General features: G+C 48.0%; 2 protein-coding genes across 2 annotated transcripts; one reads left to right on the forward strand and one right to left on the reverse strand.

Moving 5' to 3' along the window:
* The first annotated feature begins 82 nt into the window (after nucleotides 1-82).
* On the forward strand, nucleotides 83-9404 carry LOC135818367 (U11/U12 small nuclear ribonucleoprotein 35 kDa protein-like). Its single transcript, XM_065331722.1, has 7 exons — nucleotides 83-435; nucleotides 1430-1507; nucleotides 1761-1826; nucleotides 4695-4765; nucleotides 5710-5800; nucleotides 6585-6660; nucleotides 7754-9404. Exons 1-7 carry the CDS (start codon nucleotides 315-317, stop codon nucleotides 7992-7994), a joined length of 744 nt encoding a protein of 247 aa, XP_065187794.1. The 5' UTR covers nucleotides 83-314; the 3' UTR covers nucleotides 7995-9404.
* Nucleotides 9405-10518: 1114 nt separating this feature from the next.
* Nucleotides 10519-26187, reverse strand: LOC135818366 (uncharacterized). The gene is made up of 13 exons (XM_065331721.1): nucleotides 25812-26187; nucleotides 18592-18822; nucleotides 17288-17440; nucleotides 16806-16991; nucleotides 16420-16496; nucleotides 15932-16058; nucleotides 15229-15378; nucleotides 14902-14999; nucleotides 14317-14438; nucleotides 13606-13648; nucleotides 12868-12975; nucleotides 12267-12316; nucleotides 10519-11933 (listed from the first exon to the last, which is right to left on the reverse strand). The coding sequence occupies exons 1-13, from the start codon at nucleotides 26028-26030 to the stop codon at nucleotides 10831-10833; spliced, it is 2667 nt and encodes an 888-aa protein (XP_065187793.1). The 5' UTR covers nucleotides 26031-26187; the 3' UTR covers nucleotides 10519-10830.
* Nucleotides 26188-26482: the final 295 nt, after the last annotated feature.

The following is a 26482-nucleotide window of genomic DNA, read 5'->3' on the forward strand; positions in this document are numbered from 1 at the left end:
ATAGCACTGACGCGAGGATTCTGGATGCATGCAGCGCACGTGCACCCTCATATCCATTCTTTCAATTTTTTGAAATGGGCTTTCAAGCACAATAATATTTTTTCTTCTATGAGTCAATGGAATCTTCGTGTGCGAGCTCTTCCAACCAGCATCTAAACTGAAGTCCTAAAGCCCTTCTTGAAACTGTGTGGGCAAGGTTACCGCCCTCAAAGGCTAAGGGAGGCTCTGTAGGGCTACCAACATCTGCAGTGAAGACATCTTTCTTATATTTTCTCTTTTCAAAAATTCTGTCATTCACTGCATGCAAAATAGCAATGTCGTCGTCTAATTGGACTCCCATCGCCAAGGTATATAAACCCCTGCAAGCTGGCAGCATCGATGGCACTGACACTGTGCCGCACGATCGTGGAGTACTTCGTGCCATGCTTGCGAAGTGTAAGCTCTAAGAAATGTTTATCTCTATACCTTGTCATACTAGTAGATGGACAATTTACGAAAATATTGAAGAGAGAATTTACGAGGAGACAAAAAAAATTATGGCAGTGAATAAATCGAGCAGCACATCAAGTATAGTTATTCTGATGTGCTAATTTGAACAATGTGTTCTGTGCCTGGTATATAAATAAAGATTAAAAATCCTGTAGGGCACGTCACGCGGCTTCATAAGTAAAAAAAGTGGTTTCTGAGCAACACTTGCTCACACCCAATCACTGCTTTCCACAAATTCATTTCAGGAAAAAGTGTTTCAACGTTCCGGTCATAAAATAACCATCATCAGGAATGAAGTGAGCATACTGGCTAGGACGGGTTTAAAAATGAGCAGCGCTGCGAGCAGATAATAATTCACACATGCATGTACTATACGAGAGAGAGAGAGAGAGAGAGAGAGAGAGAGAGAGAGAGAGAGAGAGAGAGAGAAAAGAGGTTAACAAAACATCACAAAAGAAAAGAAGGAAAGAAATAACACGATACGCGACTACTCTAAAATATATGCCACAGGCACCAAACAGAACATGTGCAAGTGATTTTGTCCTTTTTTCCTTCTTTTTTTGTGTGCACTGCCGTGACTGTTATCGCCAACCGTTTTTCACTTTGGTCTTGTATGAGTCAGTACTGTGTTGTTCTACAGTAGAGTCTCGCGTCCAAGAACGTTGTTTCCAAGGGGTTAGCCTGGGGCGTTCTTATTTTGTTGGACAATCTGGCTGCGTTCCTATAGCACTTTCTTAAAACAATTCGTACTTGATCATATCTATCCCAAAAGCTGCTGGGAAAACAACACCGCCGTTCTTAGCTTTAGGCTGTGGAGTTCTTAGCATTTCAGGCTGGACGTTCTTGGGCTCAACGTTCTTCGGCGCGCGACTACTGTATGTCCCTTGTTGTTTTTCTCATCTCTTTTTGTATTATTCTCTGACCCTGGTGTACACTGTAGATCACCCTAACAAACAAGTGGCTGGTGTAGCTCGCAGGACCCTGTTCGTCGGACGCTTGTCCCCAGAGACGAGCGAAGGTGAGAGAAAGGGCTCATCCGTGTACGGTGCACACCATGATTGCACTTTACATCAGGTTTTACTAGCACTAGCTATATGTAGGCTCACTGCTATGCTGATTCGGTGGCTTGACGTCAGTGTTACTAGCAAGGCTCATTGCTTTGCTGATTCAGTGTAGATGCTCAGAATGGTGTTCGGTGGAGTCTTGACAGCTCTCACTATTTGCACATATGTTCCTACATTGTGCTTTCCTTTTTTGTTGGGTCATTGCAGAAACGATTCGCGAATGCTGTGAGAAGTATGGGAAGCTGGTGAACGTACGATTAGTCAAGGACATTGGTAAGAGCTTGTGGCTATTCTGCTGTGGATTTGGGAAAACTAACTTGACAAATACAAGCATCACGAAATGAGCAAAGTGGAGTGGAGCAGCATGATTGTTAATTCTCGTGATGGCCAATGACCAAGAGCACTTCTCCCCTGCATGTACCTAACTTAGCCATCTTTCTCGTGTGCTTGATGTGGCTTCTCTTACTGCAACCTGTAAAAAAGCTCGCCCCTCTAAGGTATCTTATACCCAAGTTTATAGAATTCGTCATGACCCCCTGGCTTTTCTCTCCTGGCTCTTGTCTCAAATGATTTCTCTTGTCTTTTCTTTAGAATAATGTATTATTATTATTATTAGACACAATCTCATAGCATGTGACAAGCATAGCTAATGCAGGGACAGAATCCCCTGAGACAAGGGCGTTGAGCCAGCCACGGCAATAGTAAGCTAGGAAAACAAAGCAAGTATTAATTAAAGCAAAAATGAGTTTGTGAAAAGAATTCGGGTGGACACACCCATTCCCATAGCGCTGCACATCACATCCGAACCAGTTCCGTTATTTTTATTTTTTTATTCCCGTAGCTATGCAGAAGACGTTACTTCAGTAACGTCTGGCGCTAGCCAGGGTCCACACAGCTTTAATTTGGTGTTTGTTTGTTTGTGTCACGCCTGGCTCTATCCCGTATCTGTCCCGTACCGTATCGCACAGCTGGCCATTTGCTGGCTCCCGTATCTGTCCCGTACCGTACCGTACCATCAAACACAGCTGGCTACAAACAGCTGGCCACAAAATTATGTACATGTATACGACTCCCTGTGTGTTGCAACTGTGCTTGAAGGGGACGGTTGCACTTTTTGTAGCTCCGTTTTATCTGAGTTTTCAGTCGCTTCTCTTACTAGTCTTGCCAAGGAGGTGGCTCTGGGTCCACCAGAGTTGCCCCTGGCGTATTTCTGAATTTGCTGGGGCGAGGGTTCCGCGACGCGGTCGCCAAGGCAGTGTCTTTTCAGTCACGACCGTTGTCGTCCTCGTCTCTCCATTCGCGGTGGTGTAGCTGACCCCCGAATGGTTTCAAACTGCGAAGCTTGGAGGAGTACAGTGGTGGCAGAGGCATGAGCTGTGAGTGGAGACGGTTGCTGGAGATGGATGGTGATGCAGGGAGAAGAGTTACGCTGCCTGACGCCGCGTGGTAAATTGTTTGAACCTGCAATTTCAGTTCGAGCGCGGTGGACTTCTAGACGATGTGTCCTCATGGCTGTTTTTCAACACTTGGCCTATCGCTGATATCCCTGCGTGGGATGTTCTTCCAGTGGAGTCCAGGCGGGACTTCGGGTGCCCACACTCCATCACCTGGTTGATTGTTTCGGAACTGCAAAAATAATTATTGTTTCCTATTTTGTGCGCATCTCTTGTCATCTCTCTTTTCTATACGTCGCACACCAGATGTACTACTATCGCCGTCTTTCTCTTGCTTTCTCTCCCTGCTTGCTGTTTTTTTGTTTCTGTTGCCACTGTCCCTCATCATACCCATGCTTGGGTGGTGGGCGGCGTGACCCGTTAGGGTAGCTGCCAATACAGTACGACTCCCTGATGTATAGAGAGACTTTTCTGGAAAGAAATAAGGAGACGAGGAGGAAATGAAATTAGAATGGATGTTAGTTGCCGAATAGGTGATACGATGCGTCAGCAAAAACATGCTTTGGAAGAGAGATCCCGTCGTCCCCAAAATAGGCGTGAACGGGCGAGTCAGCGCCGGTCACAGGAAACGTCGGCAGAGAGATCCCGTCGACTCCAGAACGCGCGTGCTCGGCAGAGTCAGCGCCGTCCCAGGAAACATTTCCATCAGTTCCCACAACATGCACGATGAGCTAAGTAACAAAGCATAGCGTAGGGCCCTGAGCTTCCAAGCTCTCTCGTTTATTTTTTTAGTTCCGTTGTAAAAATAACGGAACTGGTTCGGATGTGATGTGCAGCGCTATGGGAATGGGTGTGTCCACCCGAATTCTTTTCACAGATGAAGCTGCAGGAAGCCTCAGCCCTTCTTCAAAAATGAGTTTGTAACTGAACATTGGCTGTCCCCAATCGCCAAGAGATGCAGTTACGATTAGTACATGTATAGAAACGAGAGAGCTTGCAAGCTCAGGGCCCTACGCTATGCTTTGTTGCCCAGCTCATCGTGCATGTTGTTAGAACTGATGGATATGTTTTTTCCTTTGATTAGCTACATCATTGTATTGCAAAAACGTTTCAATGAGTTACTGAAGTAACGTCTTCTGCATAGCTACGGGACCGGCGTTGACTCTGCCGATCACGGGCGTTCTGGAGTTGACAGGATGTCTGTCCTGACGTTTCCTGGGACCGGCGCTGACTCTGCTCATCACGGGCGTTCTGGAGTCGACGGGATGTCTGTCCTGACGTTTTCTGGGACCGACGGGATCTCTCTTCCAAAGTATGTTTATGCTGACGCATCCTATCACCTATTCGGCGTCTATTCTAATTTAATTTCCTCCTCGTCTCCCTATTTCTTTCCAAATCTCCCTCTACATCAGGGAGTCGTATACATAATACGACGAATATTGGTACGGTACGGGACAGATACAGGAGCCCGCAAATATTGTGGACAGCTGTTATGCACAATCCTGTAGAGCCTTTTTAGTCACAGATACGGGACAGATACGGGACAGATACGGGATAGCTCCAGGCGTGACACAAACAAACAAACACACAAACAAACACCAAATTAAAGCTGTGTGGACCCTGGCTAGCGCCAGACGTTACTGAAGTAACGTCTTCTGCATAGCTACGGGAATAAAACATTCCTGTTGTTGACGTTGCTGCTGCTGCTGCTGCTGCACCTATTCCGCCTATTTGTTGTGATGTGCAGTCACCGGTGCATCTCGCCGTTATGCCTTTGTGGAGTTTGATCGGAGCAGCGATGCTGGACGTGCTCAGCAGGTGAGTGTAGCTGTGTGCCATGGCTCTGTTGTTGTTTAATTTATCTTGCTGCATTTACGCCTTTGGTCTTTGCAGGGTGGATGCTGAAAACTCAGTCAAAATGAGTCCCAAGCGAACCGTGATTTTTTATAAATATTTAAGCCAACAGTACTGTCGAGTGAGCACCGCCCTCACTGTGTCCAGTTCATTGAAACAGGAGGTCTCTAACACCTCTTGCCCCCCCCCCCCCCCCCCCGGTCAGAATTGACTATGGCCTACCTTTACGTTCACTGTGAGACGCTGAAGAACGAGGAGGGGGATCAACGGCGTAGCATAGGCAGTTCCTGCGCTTCAAGTGCTGAAGTCTATGTGCGGTTGAGTCACTGCGTGTATATCATAAAGCTGTGCTGATTGAAGTCCTAGCATGTTTGTTTTTCAAAGCTCCGTTCTTCAGCATGCCACAGTACAATAGTAAAGAAGAAAAAAAGGACCAAGAAACTACAAGTTACGCTATAATGTCCACTAACACCACCAGTTTCTAAACAATCAGCTCATGCGATAACATTGCACGACACTGACCGACGGTACTGATGTTCTACAACTAACTGGCTAACAACTCTAGCACATATTGGATGCGCACTCCAACAACCTGGTGGTGTTAGTGGACATTATAGCGTAACTTGTAGTTTCTTGGTCCTTTTTTTCTTTACTATAAATTTATCCTTGGCTCTCCATCCGACTCCACAGTACTATACTGCGGTTTGTTAGTGATTTGCCTATTATCACCTGTCAGCTCGTTGTGATAACAGGTAATTATACTGTCCGTCTGCAAATTTCCTGAAACGTTGTCTCTCAAGGCTTGTCACGAAGCATAGGCGACGATATCATCATGATGTCATGGGCGTATCATTGTCCGGTCCGAAATTAATTGTTTTCCCCGTTATCTCCTTTGCTGGCTTCGACAGCGCTTGAACAAGAGCACTCTGGACAGTCGTGAAATCTTCGTCGATTTTGAGTGCGAGCGCGATCTACCTGGCTGGATTCCTCGCCGCTTAGGTAAGCATGGTCTGTGTGAATTTGAGAGTAGATGTTACACACGGAAAGAGTAGATGTTATGCGTGACTTCATTACCTTCACTAGCCTTTTATACTTTTTCTCCTTTTTAGTCGATATCATGTAGTGTAAATTAGGCAAATTTGCCTGTTTCAGGGCTGCCACACTCGGAGGGAGAAAAATCTGACGGGGGTCAGGGGGTGTCCCCCGGCGGGGGTGCTGGGGGCAGGGCCCCGCGTGATTATTTTTTTTTAGGAAAATGGCTTGCTGTTGGGGCCCCAGAACACATTTTTAACTGTCCAGCACACGCACTACAACCATGTCAATTATGCAGACCGGCCAAACGCGACCTGGAAGCGCCGAATTAAGGCCAACTGGACTAAAAAGCGCTCAAAATATAATAATCGGTTGTCCCTCTTTGGGAACAAAATCGGTCGGTTTGTCGGACAGGCGATCAAAAATCGGACGATTTCCGAAAAATCGGAGCAAGTGGCAGCCCTGCTGTTTGTTCTTCGACTCTAAATAAACACACAAACAACAACAACAACAACAACTTACATACTCGTGGATGGACTACAGTGGATCTCTGATGAGACGTACCCATGGCGAGCAGGAAAGTGTACTTAGTATCCGAGATACTGTACTGCTCAATGAAATCCAGTCACAGCGTCACTCAAGTACGCGCCGGGCGTTGCGCAGCCCTAGACCTGCGAACACTGGGCTGCGCAACGGTGCGAGGTTTTTGATTTTTGCTATTGTTGTCTGTGATGTCGGTGTTGGGATTTAGGTGGCGGTTTCGGTGGTCAAAAAGAATCTGGTCAGCTCCGTTTTGGTGGTCTGGACCGTCCGTTCCGGAAGCCATTGTGAGTATTCTGCCAGGTGCTTAAGTAGTTTTGTATGTGACTATAGATTCTTGGTTGGAGAGAAACGAATCAGCACACGATATCTTAGGTGCTGTTTTGTCAGTGCTCTGACCGCCAAAGTGCCAGTTATAAGGACTTAATTGCTGCCGCGTTAATCACCTTTGTATTCGACTTGAAATGTAATGGTACGAAAGGCCTAGTATGTGAGTATTTGAACACACAAAGTGTATGATTGAGCTGCTTTAGAAGATAGTGCTAGACATTTCGACGGCAACATGATTGTGTTGATGGGGGTTGTCGTATTTCATCATGTGAGGCGTGTGTTCTCACATTGAGTGATATCACAAGCACTTGTTTACAATAATGTGTGTGTGTTGAGCCTCAAGGCCAGACTGCTCAGTGTGCTGCCAACATTGTTTTGTCCCCTATGGACTCATGTAGAACCTCTAAAGAGGGTTACTCCCTAGGCCCTGCAGCCCAAAGCGGCATTTGAGCGCTGCGCAGTTGTTTCAGTGGTCTGAAGTGAACTCTTTGCAAAGCTTATGAGTGGATAGAGGGAGCTACCGTCAATAGATTGTGAGGGCAAGGATACTTTCCGCAGGTCCTGCATCGATGGCGTGATCTTTGAGTCTCTGTTCCCAGGCATAGTGATACCGTAGTACTGTAAAACCGGAAAGTCTAACGAGTCACAAAGTCTAACGTTTTAACGACCAATTATTTTTCGCTTTTTGAAAAATCGTTATCGCTAGATGTCTGTATAAAGATGCGCATACAGATGGGTGGCCAGGTAACCATCGTTAAACTTTCTGCACGTAATCACGCCAAAATTACAGAAACGTTAAACTTTCTGGTTTTACAGGATGTATTGTGTTATTTCGTGTATATTCCCATGCTAACGGTGCAAGGTCAAGTCAATGCAAGTGTGCATGTGTCTGCATGTGTGTATTCTATGTGTATTGGGGGGATGGGGGGGGGGGGGGGGGGGTATGTGTGTGTGTGTGTGTGCGTGTGTGTGTGTGTGTGTGTGTGTGTGTGTCTGTCTGTCTGTTTATCTGTATCTCCGTGTCTCTGTGTTTGTTTTGTGCCGTCCCAGCAATGCCAACGCTCCATCATGGCGTGGTGGTGGCAGAGGCGGTGGCGGAGGTGGCTGGTCTGGTGGACGGAGAGACACTGCTCATCGGCATGGTGACTACCGCGGCTCTGATCGTGACAGGGCAGATGGTCGGCAAGGCGACAGTGGAGGTCGGCATGGTGATTCAGATCGACATCGGCGTCAGTATGAGCGGGAATCGCATGACCGGGACAGATCACCTCGTAGTCGACGGAGAGAGTGAACCGTTTGGACTGGACAAAGTTCCCATTACACCTCGTAGTCGACGGAGAGAGTGAACAGTCTGGACCGGACAACGTTTCCTTATCACCTTGTAGTCGACTAAGGGTGTGAACAGTTTCGACTGGACAGAATCTTTACTTAGACTACATCCTCAACCCGTCGCCACCATGTGCTCTTAGCCATGGAGTAGTGGCCGAAAGCTCTGTCGCAATATTTTATTGGACGGAATCTCTAGAAGAAAGTCAACCGGCTTTCACTGTGCTGTGTCCCAGCAACTGACGGCATTCCAACATAGTGTATGTGTTAGTCAGTGTGCCTGTGCTGGGTCCTGCACACACCATTGTCCAAGCGTACACAACAGTATCGCAGTACCGTGAGGTGTCCGCCCTCTTGCGCCAGCCTGGTTTGTTCAACGCGGTCACGAGCACAAACTACCGGCCAAGTACACTGGTTATTCCTATACAAGTGCAATACTGGGTCATACCAGTATTCAGTGCTCAAGGAGAGAAAATGTGTTGGTTCTACATGTAGAGGCAGACCAATCTACTGATGACGGTCGCTTCTTCTCTCTATCAGCTGTTCAAGTGCTCTGCACCAGTCCAGCTGCTGCGATTCACCGCCACTGCTAGCCAACACCACGGCAAGTTGGCAACACACCATTGTATACCCGCCACCGTGTCTCTCGGTAGTTACTATCAACGTTCTAATGGCGGGACGACGACGTGGCACTTCAAGTTCACCGCAGCGCCAGTCGATGGAGATGTCCCTTCAGTCAACTCTATCGGATACTGTCCACCGTACAGTCGTGTCTCAGCTGGCCTTCGAACTTGGCAGCTCAATCATTCCACCCCTACACGCTGACAGTGTGACGTTTAACTGTTATTTGACTATAGATGATGAGCCTATCTGATGAGGGCGTAGGTAATCGTGACCTGTACATGACTACGTCTTAGTGGTGTGCTCATGTATGTTGGAACCTGAACCACTGTGAAGGTATTGGCTCAGCTTGAGTGCTCAGAGGGATGTGTGTCTTGCGGTTCTCAGGCTTCTGAGTTGTTCAGGATGTCACATGGAATTCAGTACATCGTGCAGGTCGTTGAGCATGTGATTGTTGTGGTTTGAATGAAACTCGCAGCACTGCCCACTTGCAGTTACTCAGGAGCGTGAGCATGGCTTTGTATTGATTGCTACAGTATTGGTTGAAGAGCATCCTACACTCGTGAGTGTGATCTCTCCAAGCCCTCCACCCTGCAGCATGCGCTGCAGTATGCAGTTTTCACAGCTGCTCGGCAATGTACGAAGATTCTGCTGCCAGTATTGATGTGTTTTTGAATTTTATTGTGGACAATTCCGTCGCTGGGTTGCTACAGAACACTCCAGCGTAGTAACTAATGTATGGCGTCAACAGTCAGCAGTCTGTATGTGTATGGACTCTTGGTGTCAGTGCGATATGCACGGCGTGTGTGTGTGTGTGTGTGTGTAATTCTCTGTCTGGTAGGCTTGTAATGCCTTTTTCCTGCGTGTCTATTTTATTTCGAAGTAGGTGCTATCAATATCGTCAAGAGTACATAAACCAGAGTGTGCACCTCGGCATGGTTCCTGTGGGAGCGTAATTCGTGCAGTACGTCATTTCTGACGGCATGGTAAGCCACAGGTACGGTGAAAAGTTGCGTAACCGGTCGCGGTGGTGCAGGTCACTGAGTTTGTCCTGATTTCGGTTTTTTGATACAGATAGCCTGGTGACTTTACTTGTCGGTGGATGTACGCAGCGTACACAGTCACACAAAACACCGAAATCCTGAAACTGGACGTGTAAAATCAAGCAAACTTGGCTGATTTCCAGGCTATGAAACATGAAAATTTGAGCTGTACGCAAGTCGGGGCTTGGCTGACCTCATCAGGGTGACGTAGTGCACGAACTGCGCTGTTTCAGATCTGATATGCACAGTTGCACACTCTGGTTTATGTACTCTTGATATCGTTTTTGAAACACTCCACCACTCCACACTGACGCCCTCTTGGCCCACATTCACAACACCATACTCCAGTGCTGCAGTAGCGGGAAAATTCATTCTTGGGTAGATTTTGCATATCCTCTGGACAGCTGTTTCGCTCATTGAGAGCTCATCAATATCTTACCATCTCTCTTGTATTTTGATACTCTTTGCTAACAGAAATTTCATCACTTCAGCCGTGTTTCTGATAGTGTTGTTTATCGTATTAAATTTTATTCCAGAATCGTGTAAAAATAGAGTACAAAACCCAGTGACGTACACTGCTGACAGGATGCTCCGTGCAATGCCACGCCGCCGAGCATGCTGTTCCCCAAGCAGGGTGGAAGGATGCTCCGTGCAATGCCACGCCGCCGAGCATGCTGTTCCCCAAGCAGGGTGGAAGAAAAATAATGATGATAATCACTGCGAGCTTTAATAGCTATGTCTTTCGTTGGAATATTATATAATTATAGCGTGACAATTCTCTGCTCTTTGGCACGGTGTGAAAATAGTTTACGGCTCGCATGAGAGTTTTAAAACCTGACTGGCACTGTGAGAGCTAAATAAAAATATGGCTATGTGTAGAATAATTATTATTGTAATGGTCATGCAAGTGTTGCAAGACAAAACTTGTTTAGCGGCCTCAGCGTAATAACACTCTACATGTGGTCTGGGTACGTTCTTTACGGAAGCGGCTTATTTTAATGTTATGTCTCAAGCTATGTAATCGTGACCTCAAGGTTAACAAATACGTTCCTATGCACTATGTGCAGATCGGCCTGCCGTGCGGCAGTGCCACAGCACTGGTGAAGATCAGTCGCCGCAGATCAGCACTGGTGAAGATCAGTCACCGCAGCTCTCATAGCCACTGGACGTCGGCGAGACGGGCTCGGCCAGGCGAGGAGAGCGGCGGCCCAGCACTCCACCGACTGTGGACGGGGGCGCTAGCGACGGCAGCGATCCGTTCGAGCCGGACACGGAGCGCGGCCGGGAGTGGGTCTTGCGCACTCTCCGCTTGCCCGGCAACGACTGGTCCGATGCACCCAGTGACTTGATGGCAGCTTTGACACAGCCCTGCTCTACGGGTGATGATGCTAGCATATTTTCAACAGAGCAGCTACGACGGTTTGCGGTTAGTGTGCCGCCAAGTTGCCGCTTGTTGACCGCGTGGAGTTGCGGCTTGTCAGAGTTGCAGCGATCGCGCAGCTTCTCGATTCGACTCTGCACGGACAAGCTCGCCGCGTTGGCTGGCGTCTTGTCTCGTTGAAGTGTCGCGCTGCTGCTTCCGCCGCTCAACGGGGTGGTGACCTTGGGTTTGGGCAGCACGGCAGGTTGTCTGATGGTCATAGCACCAGGGTGATTTGCTGCCGGTCTGTCGTGTTTAGTCACACCTCGCGATGATGTCGGATTGAGCGTGCTGGCTCGTGGTCGCATATGTGCCGGAGATGAACTCTTACTCGTTGGTGGGAGTTTGGGGGGCGACGACGTTTGACCAGATTTTTGAATCTTCCTGACTTTCGGCATCTTCTTCTTCATGGTGGCCGTTGCCACCGAGGTGGCGGTGACACTCTGGCTCAGACGATTCACCCCGGACCTCATATACATATACTCGTCCTCCGGTTTGTTGCCTGCTGGCACTGCTGCTCCTGCGGTTGCTCGTGGTGGAGTAGGCCGCGATGGAGGAAAGCCAGGACTCGGCGTGGCCTTGCCCATGCTCATGTACTCGTTGTCCAGCATGGAGGCCGGCATCAGTGCCGGCTCGGAAGGGCAGCGGCGAAGGCCTCGGCCGGTGTGCGTCTGTGCCCGTTCCCGGCGTTGCGCCGCCGTCGTATCCACGCCCATGATCCGCTGAATGACCTCGTATTCGCTGAGTTCTGCTTTGCTGCCGCCGCCACTGGGTTTCGCTTTGGTGCTGTGCGGTGTCGCGAGGTCGTACTCCGCGCAGCCTAAGCGATGCAATCAAGAGAAGCAGAGCACATCAGGATGGTTTAGAAATCATGTCAATTAGATCCAATCTTTAGCCAGCTTGACATCACCAATGCATCGCATACCACCACGGGGAATGTTTCAGTAAGGGAAGGAAAGAAAGCATGTTCGCATGTAGGACCTTTGCATAGTAACCCAGCGCAATAATCCCTTCTCAGTTTCCCGTTGTACTTGTACATGACAATGCCCAACATCAACCCTCACCCAACAACAGCACAATGCCATGATACAGTACGTCTTGTTGGACAAAGAGAAAGAGTGAAGCAAACTGTTTGTGTGGTGGTTTCACTGACCTACGGTGCTGAAGCGAACAGACGACATGCCAAACTCCTTCTCCAGCAGCCTGAACAGACACAGTGAGTAGAAGGAAAATGTGTTGAAAAAGGGCGGTACGAATGATCGCACAGCTGAGTGATTCACAAACTGCTCTTTCCACAATTAGCCGTTTTTCCCCCATTACTCTACATAGACTTTTCACGTATATGTACTGTGACTAGGAGTGCGACACAGATCCCATTCGGGAAAGTGGATGTGTGAAGAGGTGTGCATTCATTTCAACAAGGCTTTCCAGTGATAATTAAAGTGAGTTTCTGCCTAGATTTTATGGATCTTGGCGCCCAGATCAACAAGCTAATGGGCATGCGTATGACAGTGCGAACAATATCTACTCTCAGCAATACACATGGTGAAACACAGCAGGCTGTGTTTTGGATACAGCAAATGGGATTTTCAAAACGTACAAGAAGTATTTTCTTTGACAACAAAAACGGGAGAATGCCGTTTCTCTTCAAGGCGGACATTTGGCAGTGGTCTCTCCAGCCACAATTGGGACAAACTAATTGAAGTAATTGTAGCAGACCGGGACAGACAGATGTGGTAGACGATGTGACTTACCTCTGTGCCTCCTTTGGACATGTTCCTGAGGGCACGGAGATGTGACGATTGAACTCGAAAGGCTCGCTGATGTCCTCCATATTTGCAATGTCACTGCTGCTTGATGATCTGGGTGAAAATTCCATTGAAAATGCCATGAAACGGAAAAAAATCAATTCACTGCGAAGCTGTATTTGCCAGGCATGAGTTTTTTGGCATGCAGATTGGTGTCCGTTCACGATGGGGTCAAGTTTGAAGAAAGTAAACTCGAAGTCGAAGGCCTTAGTATACTTGGTCTGGGCCGCAGATCTGTGTGTTGTGTGTGTGGGGGGGGGGGGGGGGAGGGGGGGGGGTGTTATCGCAGCATATTTATCTAATTGTACTTATTGAGAACATTCACAAGACTGAAGCCAGCTTAGAGATGAAGCGGGTAACTACACGAAGCCATGGTTTGGAATAACACCTGATGTAGCCACCCATCATGCGTACAAGGAATTGGACTAGAGTCAACGTCGTGAATAACGAACTCGGGTGTAATAACAACTCACGAACAACGACACAAACTTCAGGCCCAGTGACCACTTGATTGCATACTTTCAACCTCACAAACGACAGCTCGTGAATATCGACACTTTTTCTCGTGCACGATCGAGAGTCGTTATTCGCACTTCTCTCACGCACGATCGAGAGTCGTTATTCGCAAGGCTGGCTGTACTGGCTAAGTTCTAATACATTCACAACTGCTGTCAGTAACCTTACCTCGCCGCCCGGTCCTCATATGGCTTCCAGTCCACATCACGCACTGTGCAGAGAAAACAAAAGAGAAGACGGAATGATCGCAATATGTATCGTGAGATAGGAACTACTGATAACAGGAGACACTCAATGTTGGACTTGAGAAACTACAGTTGTACATGGGATGCATTCTTGCCGAAATCTATTATTGGTTTTCTTATTTTCTCAAGTCTAGGACTGAAAAAGGAAAAGGTCTGCAGAAAAAAATGTACTGTCGCCACCAGAACTAGAACCAGGGACTTTCCCTACAGGCCAGCGGTATTCTAACCACTGAGCTATGGTGTAGATGTCATCCAAGCAGCGGCTCCTCGACATTTTCTTCAGACTTCGAAGCTCACACTTTCCATGAAAGTACACTACATAATTTAATTTTCACTCGTACAGTCGTCCCTCTCTAATCCGGCACTTTATAATCCAGCACCCTCGATAAACCAGCACAATTTTCAGTAGCCAAAATGTCCTCTTCATGTACATTGCAGCAGTAAATCAGATTTGTTAATCCAGCACCCTCCCTAATCCAGCAGATTTTCGTGGCACAAATGGTGCCGGATTATAGAGGGACCACTGTACATGGCTAGTAACATCCAGTCTGTTCTGAAGAGCACACAGGTATCCAGCATAGGTCAAGTACTAGCATTGTACCCAGTAATGGCACTGTACTGAACACATACACACCGGCAGCTGGTTTCTGTGAAGCACCGCTCCACTCGTCCAGGAAGACTTGCTCGACGTGGTTGCAGGGAAACTCGCCATAGTGGCCGTGCTGATTCTGACCATACCAGTACTCTGATGAAATCCTATAAACGACATGAGGAACATTTACAGCACATCGGAATAGAAAGCACGAGGGACGCTTTTAAAAGAGTGCAGATTTGAACTGCAACACTCGATGTACACAGCTATGCGAACGTGACTGTGAAGGGTGCTTGCTCCTAGGTACAAGACACATAATTGCGCAATCGGTGTAGTACAGTATTGAGAAAAAGCACTGCATGCTCAGCTGGTAGCACCAATGGCACCTAGGCACAGGCCTATCCTATTGCAATAAAAGCATATGTTAAGTGATCAGGCCTGTGTTCTGAACAGATCACTGAAAATGGGAAAAAGTTCAGGCATTTTCTCTTGTTTCATTGAAATATCCGAGCCGCAGTTGGCATGGACTACTCTCACCGTGACGTGCTTTCCCAGAAGCTAGGTCCACTTGTCTCTGGGCAGTGCGTCAGATACCTTGCAAACACAGCACGATGTCGTTGGCCTTACCTGTGTATGAGTGTGATAAGGTCACCTTCGGTCAGGGTTAGCTCTGATGTGCTCCGTGAATCATAATCGGCAATAACACGAGCACGATGCGGATGGCTCTGTGTAATTGAAAAAGTACAGGTACAAAATTTGAAACACTCAGTTCAGTTCACTGCTTGCTGGGGGGGGGGGGGGGGGGGCAGCGGCAGACCAGCGTGTGTGTGTGTGTGTGTGTGTGTGTGTGTCGGGTTGTGTGTGTGTCTGTGTGCACGGAGCCCATTGCGCCATTTACACTTGTCAGCTCTATTGATACCGTCTCCACTACTTGTATTCTGTTGCAGTTCTTACCTCTTTCCAAAGTGATTCCAATGCTTTGAACGTTGGTCGGTCACTTGTCGCCGGCTTCCAGCACAGACTGACCAAAGAGTAGACCAGTGTTGGACAGTGCTTTGGGCGAGGAAGGCGGATCTTCAGAGGCAAGTCGATTTGATTCAAAACCTGGAAGGACCAAGGAGAACAGAAAGGTATTCAGCTACCATCTGTCAACAAGGAAATCACCTATTGTCGAAATGTCGCGTGTTCAATGTCAAGTCCCAGTGCATTCACCCACTACTCAACGAACAAGAAAGCTATACGGCAGTTCTATTCCCGCCCTTCCCTCGTCTTTTCATCTACTTGTTTCAAGTACCATTAGCTTTGAAGTACACTATATCATCCTATGGAGAGCAAACCACCTTCGACCCTCCAAAGGAATAGGTGTGTTTACCCCGGCAATGCATTTTGCATTCCCTATCCACACTAAGGTTATGCTGTGTTTCCGGGTGCTATCGGTGCATTTGGACACAACCAATTGTTTGCATGAGACCTCAATGAGTTCTTATTTCCTCTTCATACTAGGTTTGCACATGGGTCTGTCAATGCATTCGAAAATGGCCTACTGCAGTCATGACACCTCAATGATTTTGTATTCCCTCTTCACACAAAGGGTGTGTTGTGTATCCAGGTGCTGTCCATTCATACGAAAACAGCCTATTGTAGCCACGAGACCTACCTCCAGACCATTCAAGCCCTTCCAGGGGGTAGTGCCGTGCGAGAATATTTCCCAGAGCGTTACGCCGAAGCTCCACACGTCCGACTGGTGCGTGACCAGTTGCATTTTGATGGCCTCCGGCGATGCCCTGCAGGACAAAAGCAAGAAATGAAGATACTCAACGTTTGTGTGATCCTTTGAAGCTAGAAATGATAGGTGGATAGGCCACCTATAGGTGATAAGTGGCCTACAGATAGTAATACAAAATGAGGACTTGATGATTTGGCTACATATTACACAAGCAGCCATGGTACATGTACTCCCTTTTGCAGGGGCTTCATCTCATCTGAGCTAGGGCCATACTCTTCAGATTCACTTGTTGTTAACATGAACTGAGACGGTCCCTTAACCGTCTGTCATTCCTGAAGCCGTCGAAGGGCCCTTAACACCAGAACAGGAATTGGCCAAGCATTCCACACCAACACAAGGTGTTATTGATGAGCGCTTACCATGCAAAGGATATCTTGGATGACTTGCTGCTGTAATTGATTGCTGTGCGGCACATCCCAAAGTTCGCAATCTTACACTGTACAGACATAATGAACAGCAGATAGATCAAGGTCACAATTTTGAAGCTCTGCTGGTAAATGATGATCATGGTAAATACACTGAAGCCAGTGTTCAGGTTTTGCATGCAGAACTAACACAGCATTGCGAAACATAGCTTATTGAAGACCGTTGAACATGTTTGTGTACGATCAGATGATTCCATAGACTATTGCTATTGCTATTAATCTTTGAATTCCCGGCAAAACTAAAATCAAATTAATATGTGGCAAAATAAACCCTACGGGGTGGCCTTGACTCCCGTGCAATGACCAGGCCAATGACTCACCCTGTCGATGGAGACCATGTGGATGTTCTGTGCTCTCAGGTCACCGTGCACTATGCCGTGGTGCTCAAGGTGTGCCATGCCCGCAGCCAGCTGCCTGCTCCAGTTCAGAAGGCGATCGAGAGGCACGCATATGCCGCCGTTTCGCAGCTCATCACGTAGGTTTCCGTGGCGGCAGTTTTCCATCACCTTTTTTGTAGAAAGATGGGGGACAGCAAAAAAGCACAGCAATGATCATGTCTACCCCTTACGCTACAGAACGTGACGTTACGTATCCATGGCCAAAACAACATGAATGTACCCAGACGAATACTTGTCTTTATAAATTCGCTACGAAGATTAACTCGTGCGAGCTTACCCGCATCTACTGCAAAGACTCGGTACAAATAACATAGACTAAGTGTGTGTCAATATACCAAGGTTATGGCTGTAGTGGTTGTCTGTTAGATTTGACGCAACAACAGCAATGGCTAGTAGTGCCTTACCAGCTTCATTGGCCCCGGTGGAGAGATGACAATGCCGTAGAATCTCAAGACGTTCGGGTGTCGTAGCCGCTGCAAGCGTGCCGCTTCTCGCGCTAGGTCATCTTCCCGCAGGCCAAACACCTCCATTCCAGCCAGCTGAATAGTGGCTGGCATCTGCAAGGAAAACCGTACGCGGGTATCCACGTACAGAAAATGGAGGCATTGTGAATGGTGACATGTGGGCGAGAGATGAAAACATTGAAAATGGCATCCTATTCTTGAGTGTGCAACACCTAAGTACAGGACTGAGGTTCCTGTGAGGCGAGGAATTCAATGGGAAGATGGAACTGGATATCCGGAATATGGAAGATGGGCGTATGTGTGCATAGGGGGGGGGGGGGGGGAGGGGAGGAAACCAGCCAAAGGAATAGCCATGCAATGTATGAATCTGTGCACGTGCACATAGCCATCATCTTGACAGTGCATTGCTGGGACTAAGGGGATGGTGTTTACAGACCACCCCCCCCCCCCCTTTATCAACGCTTCCACTTTTCTTTCTAGGAGAACTTGGAAGGTATCCACTGTCATAGCTGCAAAAGACACCAAGCACTGGTACCATCAAGGCCACTAACCCTGTAATCATAAGAGTAATTACAGCTGTAAGCACAATAGGAACTGTGCAGAACTAGTTGAATATCAAATGCCACACAGCATACAGGCAAGCCATTCACAGCTACTTCAGGTGACTAAGATATCCATCTACCCCCATCATCTCCCTGGGCTGTTGATAGTTGCCCAACACTACTAGAACTAAGCTACGAAGTACATGCTTTGAGAGGGTGGTTTGTGACAACTACAGATAAGAAAAACACAAGGTCACGGCAGATTACCGCTAGCAGTGATTCAGCCAAGCACCTGTGCAGTGTGCACATAAATAATTAACCACTGTCGACAACGCCTGTGATCTTTGATCACGACCACCAAGTAACAACAGCAATCGTCAACTACGGCATTCCTTGTTCGATCACGCCACAGCCGGTAGCAAGGAGCACGCACGTGTTGTATAGTGGTGCCTCACAGGTCCAGTATCGACAACACCACGCTCTATTGTAGCACCCCTCCAGAATCCCAGCATCCACATGCAGCGACTGTTCTGAAAGTTGAAACTCCAAATCTTCCTCTACATTCGTCAATTTATTTTTCAAGTCAAGAGTCGGAAGAACAGCGCTATTCCAAAAGCAATGTACATGATGGTATTCAGATCGGAATGGTCACAAGCAGACATGTGTTACACTCACAAACACACACCAACAACATACACTTACGTCTACTCCTTTGGCATTGCGGAACGAGCCGATGTAGACGGGCGACGGGCCACCGTTGGTGGACTTGGCCTGAGCATCCACAGGTCGATCCACTCGCACGCTGCTTGGTGCAATGATTCCCACCAGGCCTCGTCTGTCCGAGGCGTGCGTGCCGCTGGACGAACTAGCACGGGAGCGAGGCGAACCGATCGGCGAGAAGCCGCCGGACTCGGTCAGATGAGAGCCGAAGATCTGCATGAACAGCATACTAGCTCGTGAGGAAATAGGCAAAGGCTTCCTTGAATAGTCCGTGACCGGAGTACCCCCATTTCGACTTCGAGTTTTCACCATTTTCTCTAACATCGCTATAAGGGCAGAGAGAGAGAGAGAGAGACCCTGGCAGCCACGAAGGTATCGTGCCGAATCGAGAGTCGTGCGGTCTGGATCGAGCAACTCTACTTCATCATTTTCAAGCTCTGGCTTTTATATTGTCCGTTCGCCATCCGAGGACAGTGCAGTTGCATCGTCCGAACCATGGAACAAGGAGAAGAAGACGTCTTCACGTCGCCATGAGCAGGACAGCCTGGGATATGCGACTTCCTCAGACCGCGACAGGACCAGACGAGCTTCTCTTTGTCGCTCTGCAAGCTGGCATCTGCACTATTTGTACGCAACACCTTGTTTTTCACAGCTTTTACAAAATGCCACAGGACAAGGTACGCGCACCTTCAGTTTTCACTGTCCGCAACAGCTTTCTCTGAACATGAGCTTATACGAGAGACAGGCGGCATGTGCTTCAAGCTTGTGATGAGATCGAATCAAATGAATAGCAAATCTTCGACCTGCCTGTCTTTTTACAGCAGCAGAGGAACGGGTCGTTAGCTTGTGCCAATGCCACACTAGAGTCTACAGAGGCGCTCTGGTCGTGAGGAAAGAGTGCACAAACTTTCTGACAGCCCGATCCACAGAACGGAAAGGCTCGTTATGTCGGTCAATGTGTGCACTGACTATTCTTTTGTTCTGTGTATACACTGAAATTGTGGGTGCGAACAACATGAACACTACCAGGGTGAGCTCCTGTCTGCGCCAGCAACGAGTTTATCGCGGTTGACTTTGCGAGCGAAGGCCACCTGCACATCGTCGTGTGTGGCAACCAGTGTGAAGTCGCAAGACAGATCGCGGGAGGGTCGTGGAGATGGCCAAGCCGCGACGCAGTCACAGTGCTTCCACATGTCGTTTACTTTATGCAGTGTCTACCAGTCATGTAGATTCTACACAAGTCATACTCAAAATCGTTGTCGCTACCCGAAGCATGCATGAGGTAGCTGGGCAATGCCTGCATGACTGTATGCTGAAGGGGCTGGGGTCAGTCTAAAGTTCACAGGTGCACTCAGTTTTGGCGGCACGTCTCGAAGTCTGTCCGCGCGGCGTGGAGTCGTAAAGAGAGGTTGCCAGCGAGTTCAAGCTACATTTTCGCAGCAAGCCGCTTCGATACGCGCATACCTGCGTGATATTGGCGATAGCGCATCTCGCTGGTCACGCTTATTTACACAACAACACTAGCGCTTTCAGTAGATCTACGAGTGCAAGAATCGAGTTCTTTCCGCACCAAGCGTGACAATAACCGATGAACGAGCCCTTTCCCTCTTCCTGTGAACACCTGATCCACAAAATCGCGCGTTGCTCTCATAGCTAGTCACCTGATGAACTACATGTAATACTTCTAAAAATACAGCCTGTATTTACTCCGATTGCATTGCTTTGCATCGCAAGCAAGAACTTAGTCTTTGAAGACGGGAGTGTAAAGAAAACACAATGAAAAGGGACGACGAGCCGTGACAACCATTTTCATAATGATAATCAAGACCGGATTCGAATCCTAGTGACAACAGTAAATTTTGTCTTCAGACTTTTCCCGCTTGTGTCTTTCCCTCAAACCAGTGAATAATCAAGAGCATAAACAAAATCGACATGTCACCAAGACGTAATATTGTTAATAATCGTCATAATTGTAGATTCAGCTTTTTAGACAATGAAAGGACGGAGAAAGTGTTTTAACTCTGAGTTTCACGCATTAAGCGATCATCAGCTTTCTATTATTCTCTTGAGGGCCATGTTTAAACACAATGAAGAAGTAGAATTTAGTTGGGCAGTGAGTATTCTCCTTCTCCCCTCTTCTTCTTTCGCTTGTTGTTAGCAAATCGTTGCGACCTCCAAACCCTTGCCGTCTGGTCTTTCACGCCATCTTCCCATAAAAGGCAGCTACTGCTATTTTTGTAGTCTATGTGTCAACGTATTTTGCCAATTTTCTCACCAACGTAAGGCTAGGCTGTAAAGTGTGTACGTCGCGTAAACGTCTAATACCGATCTCAAAAACAGATGGGCATTCGACTCCCAGGCGACAGCAATTTCCCTCCATAGCCCAGGGCCAAAAGAGAGATTTGTATCTGGGCTCACAGGAAATCCTCTGACCCTCGGCATACATGTAGCACACCCATGCAGACTAGGCACGTGCGGATATTAAAGGCCGGTAGAAAAATTGGCAGAATTCGGTACTTTTTCTGGTAAGTGTCATGCATGTTTGGTATGTGGATAAAGAAATGGAACAGAATTCGAGGAATTGCCCACCATAAGGTTTGTATGGTTCTGCCAATTTCACTGCTTTTCGAGCAGAATCTGCCAATGCCTAACACCCATGCAGACCTACATCATACCAAGACTGCAAGAGTACATACATAGACTTGGGGGGGGGGGGGGGGCGGGGGTAATGTACTTTTGATCATACATGTGCATGGTACATCTGCGCTTGGGAGTCGTATACACCTGTGTGTGAATATGTTTGTGTGTGTGTGTGGGGGGGGGGGGGGGGGGATATTATGTTCCCAAGCCCTTGCCCATATTCTAAGTGCATAGTCAAGCTGTAGACTGTCACTGATTTGTGTTTCCCTTTCATGTAGTAGAAGATCTAACCTTGCTGTTAGTGCTACTTCGAAGTACATGTACTGACACTGGGTTTGAATACCTCACATACGTACATCAGTGTACAGTGTACTGTACATGTATACCTGTAGTAGCGTAACTGCTCAGTTCTAAAGGAAGGTATGTGTACGTTTCCGCGCGCCGGTTTCGATACCAGCATGAAGAAGGGAGCTACGGGCATTTTTACGCTTACGAGCGAAACCAGTCATTTCCCGCGCCGGTTCGCCAGTCGCCCCATTGCCCTGGCGAGTGGAGTTACCAGTTACTGCTTGCTGGTACATACATGTACGTGTGCAGGTATGTTGTGCGTAATATCGTGACTGCGTTCATGCACCAATAACTATGGAAACGACACCAGGACTGGAGTGCAGAGATGTACGTAGTGGGCACCCAACGTGAATACCTCAGATCTTGTAAGTTCTTGTAATGTGCGTGGATATGTATACCGCCTGTACAGAGTCTCCGAGAGGGCACCCTGCTAAGGCGACCACCTGCCTCAAGAGGAACCAGGACCAATGGGTGTCGTTTTCCAGACCTATGAACCTGACTAAGGAGACCACCTATACATAGGGATCACACTCCGGGAGATTCCTGGTGCGGTCGGACTAGCCAGGTTTTCTATACTTATATAGAAAGCGTGATGTCCATAACTTTGTGAGTGAACGCTTGACACTGGCCATGGCCATAATTACCACGTTTCACACATGCTAGTTTTCAATGTTCTGTAATGGATAGGTCCCGGTTCTCACACGCGGTGGTCTTCATCCGCCAGAACTGATTATTGGGAACTTGCAGGATTCACAACATGAATCGGAGATGACTTTGTGTTGCTGCACATTGCCTCGGAAAATTGGGGGTTTACTTCGTCTACGTAGGTTACACACGACAGATTTTAGACCTCATCAATACAGTGTGATGTATCCAGGGTCGGTGAGCACCAAATTTGGAGATATTCAACCCTTCACAATGTCACGTCAATTTGCCGCTGCTTTGCCCCTCATTTCTCATAGCTGTCGTCACCATTCTACCATCACATAATTACCGTAATGGTCCTCCTAAATGAAAACAGGACATTTCAAAAACAATTCGCCACGGAGCAACAGCTATCTTGGTACCGATTGAGACAGTCATAATAAGCCTGGAAAGAGATCGCCGGTAACTCGTACTGGCGACTATGAATCGGTGACAACCTATGGCGAAACATTGGGCCGCAGTGGAGATTGCTGCGCAGAATGTCGTCGGTATTGGTTGGGCCTGACAGCCAACACAAGTGATACAGCACCTTTACGTATTTGTGCGCCATTTATGTGCACGTGTATGAGTGAGAGATACACGTTGTGTGTGTGTGTGTGTGTGTGTGTGTGTGTGTGGAAGAGAGAAAGGGAGTGAGTGACAGGGAGAGGGATGGAGAGAGAGAGAGGCAGGGGAGAGAGAAAGGAGCAGGAGGGAACAAACAGGACCTCTGGTCGGTTGAGCATGGTAGGCTCCACCAGCAGCGTCTCACCCCATGCTAGCCCCAAGTGCCTGCAGGTGGGATATGTACCTTGTAAAAATCTCGACATGGCCTTAAACATAGAAGATTATTAATTTCCTTTCTCGTCGGAAACATCTCGCCTACGCTTTTAAAAGTCATTGTCGCCTCGCCCAGCGGTAGAGAATACGTATGCGCGCAAGGGTGCCCAATAACTCTAAACTGCAACGAGCCATTAGCGTTGCAAGGTACATTGCATTTTGAACACCATCGTAGTTATCGTCGAGTTTCCAGGCCTTGTACGATCATGAAATCGTAGCAGAAACTATCGCAAGTTTGCAACTAAGCCGCTCTGCCTACTGCCTTGCATACGAGGCTATGTTACTCTGTGTTTAGAACTTTAGATGACTCTAAGCCTTACAGTCATTGGTGAGACCTATCGAGGGCGGAACAGCCATAGCTGTTCAGAGATTGCGTGATATACAGGGTTGTGGCTACTGCCGAACAAGTGCTCAAAGCGTGGAGCGCAAAGCCATATAGCGGTACATATAAACACAAGCCTGAAGTAAAGAAATCCTGTCGGATTGCGTTGTAACGTTTAAATGTTTCATGCTAAACCAATCACCGGACACCATGTATGATGCGATGATTAAGTACATGTACCTGTATGTACACATGCTGCTCACTCGGATGTAAGAACAGTGACGCTTAGTTCAGTTAGATTAGAAGCAGTTCGAAACGAGCGCCTAGGCTGTTGTTGTTGTTGTTGTTGTTGTTGTTGATTTTTTTACTTCGCAAGGCCAAACGGGCAATGGTGCCCAATTCTATGGAAGCGAATTTCAAAGGGGAGAGAGCTACGGGGGAAGGGGGAGAGAGAAAGAGAGAGAGAGAGAGAGGGGAGGGAGGGAGGGAGGGAGAGAGAGAGAGGCTGTGGTGGAAACTACTAGAACGTCCAACAAGCTGACGGACCAGAGAAGAAGTCATGCTTGGCATGTTTTATGAACACCTCAACATGCTACCGAATATATCGTGACACGCGAGACAGCAGTTTAGACAGGGATTGAAATGGCCCAAGCGCTCCTAGCGATGCCGCCGACCATATTCGAGGCCTTTCGGCACGCAGTACGTCACAAGGTAAGCGGTCCAGGCGGAAAGCAATATTCGATGCTTCGTATTTGGCAGCTTACAGCGAGGTCAGGTATGCGGGCAAGGAAGTAAGGTAGCCCCGTCACCGATCAGATGACATTACGATAATATCGTGTGTGCATCTCATTGACCCCAGCTCATTCCTCATTCCTTCATTCCATTTCGGCCAATGAAAACTAGCTAAGCGTGTTTGGAGATGTCGCCGCCGAAAAGCTGAGTATGACAAATTAATATCTGGATGTAAGACGAATCCGCGCAATGCTATGGAATACGTTTTGTGTAGTATGCAATTACTTAAGTTCTGGGAGCACCTCCGTGATTCTCCTCCTTACATGCAATATGCATGGAGAAAACTGCCGGCTAGTTTCAGTACATGTACATGTATACGTATACATGTATAGTAATGCGGCGTACACGATACTACACTGTGGCCTGTACTTGGAATGGAGGAGGTGATGATAACACATGTAGTGCGTTCATCGCCCGTGCTCTAGCGCCTGATTCGTTGACAACAGCACTGGAGCTAACACAACCGCAGCTGGGAATTGTCTTATCCTCGGCCAGCGCCGATGGCTGAGAGCGATACAATAATTATGTGTATGGGATGTGTAATGTATGCACTGAATTGGACAAGTTGACTATGGGACCTGGAAGAGTACGTGTATTTTAGGCCTCCATCGTCAGTAGAGACTTTATACAGTTCTCTTATTGCAACGTACTTGAAAACGAGAGAGAGAGAGAGAGAGAGAGAGAGAGAGAGAGAGAGAGAGAGAGAGAGAGAGACAGGCAGAGAGAGAGAGAGAGAGAGAAAGAGAGAGACAGAGATAGGGACAGAGATAGAGACAGAGATAGAGACAGAGAGAGACAGAGAGAAACAGATAGATAGAGATAGAGAGGCAGAGAGCCAGAGAGATAGAGAGAGAGAGAGAGAGAGAGAGAGAGAGAGAGAGAGAGAGAGAGAGAGAGAGAGAGAGAGAGAGAGACATGCAGACAGACAGACTGACAAACAGACAGACAGCGAAAGAAAGAAAGATAGAGAGAGAGAGAGAGAGAGAGAGAGAGAGAGAGAGAGAGAGAGAGAGAGAGAGAGAGAGAGAGAGAGAGAGAGAGAGAGAGAGAGAGAGAGAGTGACCGAGATACAGACAGGGAGAGTGACAAACGGACAGACAGAGGTTTTCGATTGAAATATACCGTAACTCAAAGTCCATACTGAGGCAATTATCAGACAACATCGGCATGAAACTTTTGAGCTAGGACATACATATTCCAATCGGGATCCTCTGTCTTTTTCTTATGTGAAGAAGCTCTGCGCATTTGAGTACTTTTCCGGCAGTTTGCCAAACCTCTCTTTTTAGGTTTCCTATCTGGAAATCCAGGCACCACATCAGGAATGGCCGTGCCGAGTGGCGCTACGTAAGTAGACACTGGGAGGGAGTAGCGACAAAACCAATACTCCACACGCCGTATCCGTGTCGTCACATGTGATTCTCATAAAGTCTGTGTACTTGTCAAGATTCGGTTCTACAAGCAACTCCAAGGTATCAACAACATGCCAACCCTGTTTTGGTTTCTCACAGCACAGCCGAATGTATGAGGCAATGCATTGGACAGCATCAGTCATTCTACCTCAGAAAAGAGTGCTCACCTGTTTTCGCACAGCCGAGGTAATCCAACCGACGAAGCCCTTTCGCCCTGCAGCGACCGACAACGGCACTTCATAGTCTCCTCTTCCCGCATCAGCGTCCCTGGGAAGAGTGGACGGAACTTGGCAGACATGAAGCTCACTGTGACGCTCCCAGTCCAAACCACGGCTCAACGATGATGTATTATTCACTGATGGCGATGGCTCAGCGTACACCTCCATTACTGCTCTTACTGCTGTTGGTGGTGATGCTGGTGACAAAGTGTGAGGGGAGGACGGGAGGCCAGAGCGCTGGCAAACCTCCCAAGCTTCAGATGTCCTCCCCGCTCCGTTCCTGTTTCACTTTCAACAACAAAGCATTTACTAGTGTGCCCCCCTACTAGCCTCCGCATGCTGATCAAGACTTGGTATCACCTGTATAGCCATGGCATAGGCCATAGGGTCAGATGCAGAGTCAAGTGGGCCATCGTGTGTGATCTAGTGGGCATGACTAGCTGGTTGCAGCAGTCTTTCACGCTGCACTGCATAGCCCAGCAGTGACGGATGCGTTCACCGACCGTCCGTGCTATCCTGTGATTGACCCAATCACTGAGATGTGCATTGTACATACATGCACGCCATGTCGACAGACTCAGTGCTGTACCAGCGACGGGGTCGGTGCGGTGCGGTCGTGG

This window comes from Sycon ciliatum, chromosome 5 (assembly GCF_964019385.1).
Source record: "Sycon ciliatum chromosome 5, ocSycCili1.1, whole genome shotgun sequence".
In the NCBI taxonomy this organism is placed as follows: domain Eukaryota; kingdom Metazoa; phylum Porifera; class Calcarea; order Leucosolenida; family Sycettidae; genus Sycon; species Sycon ciliatum.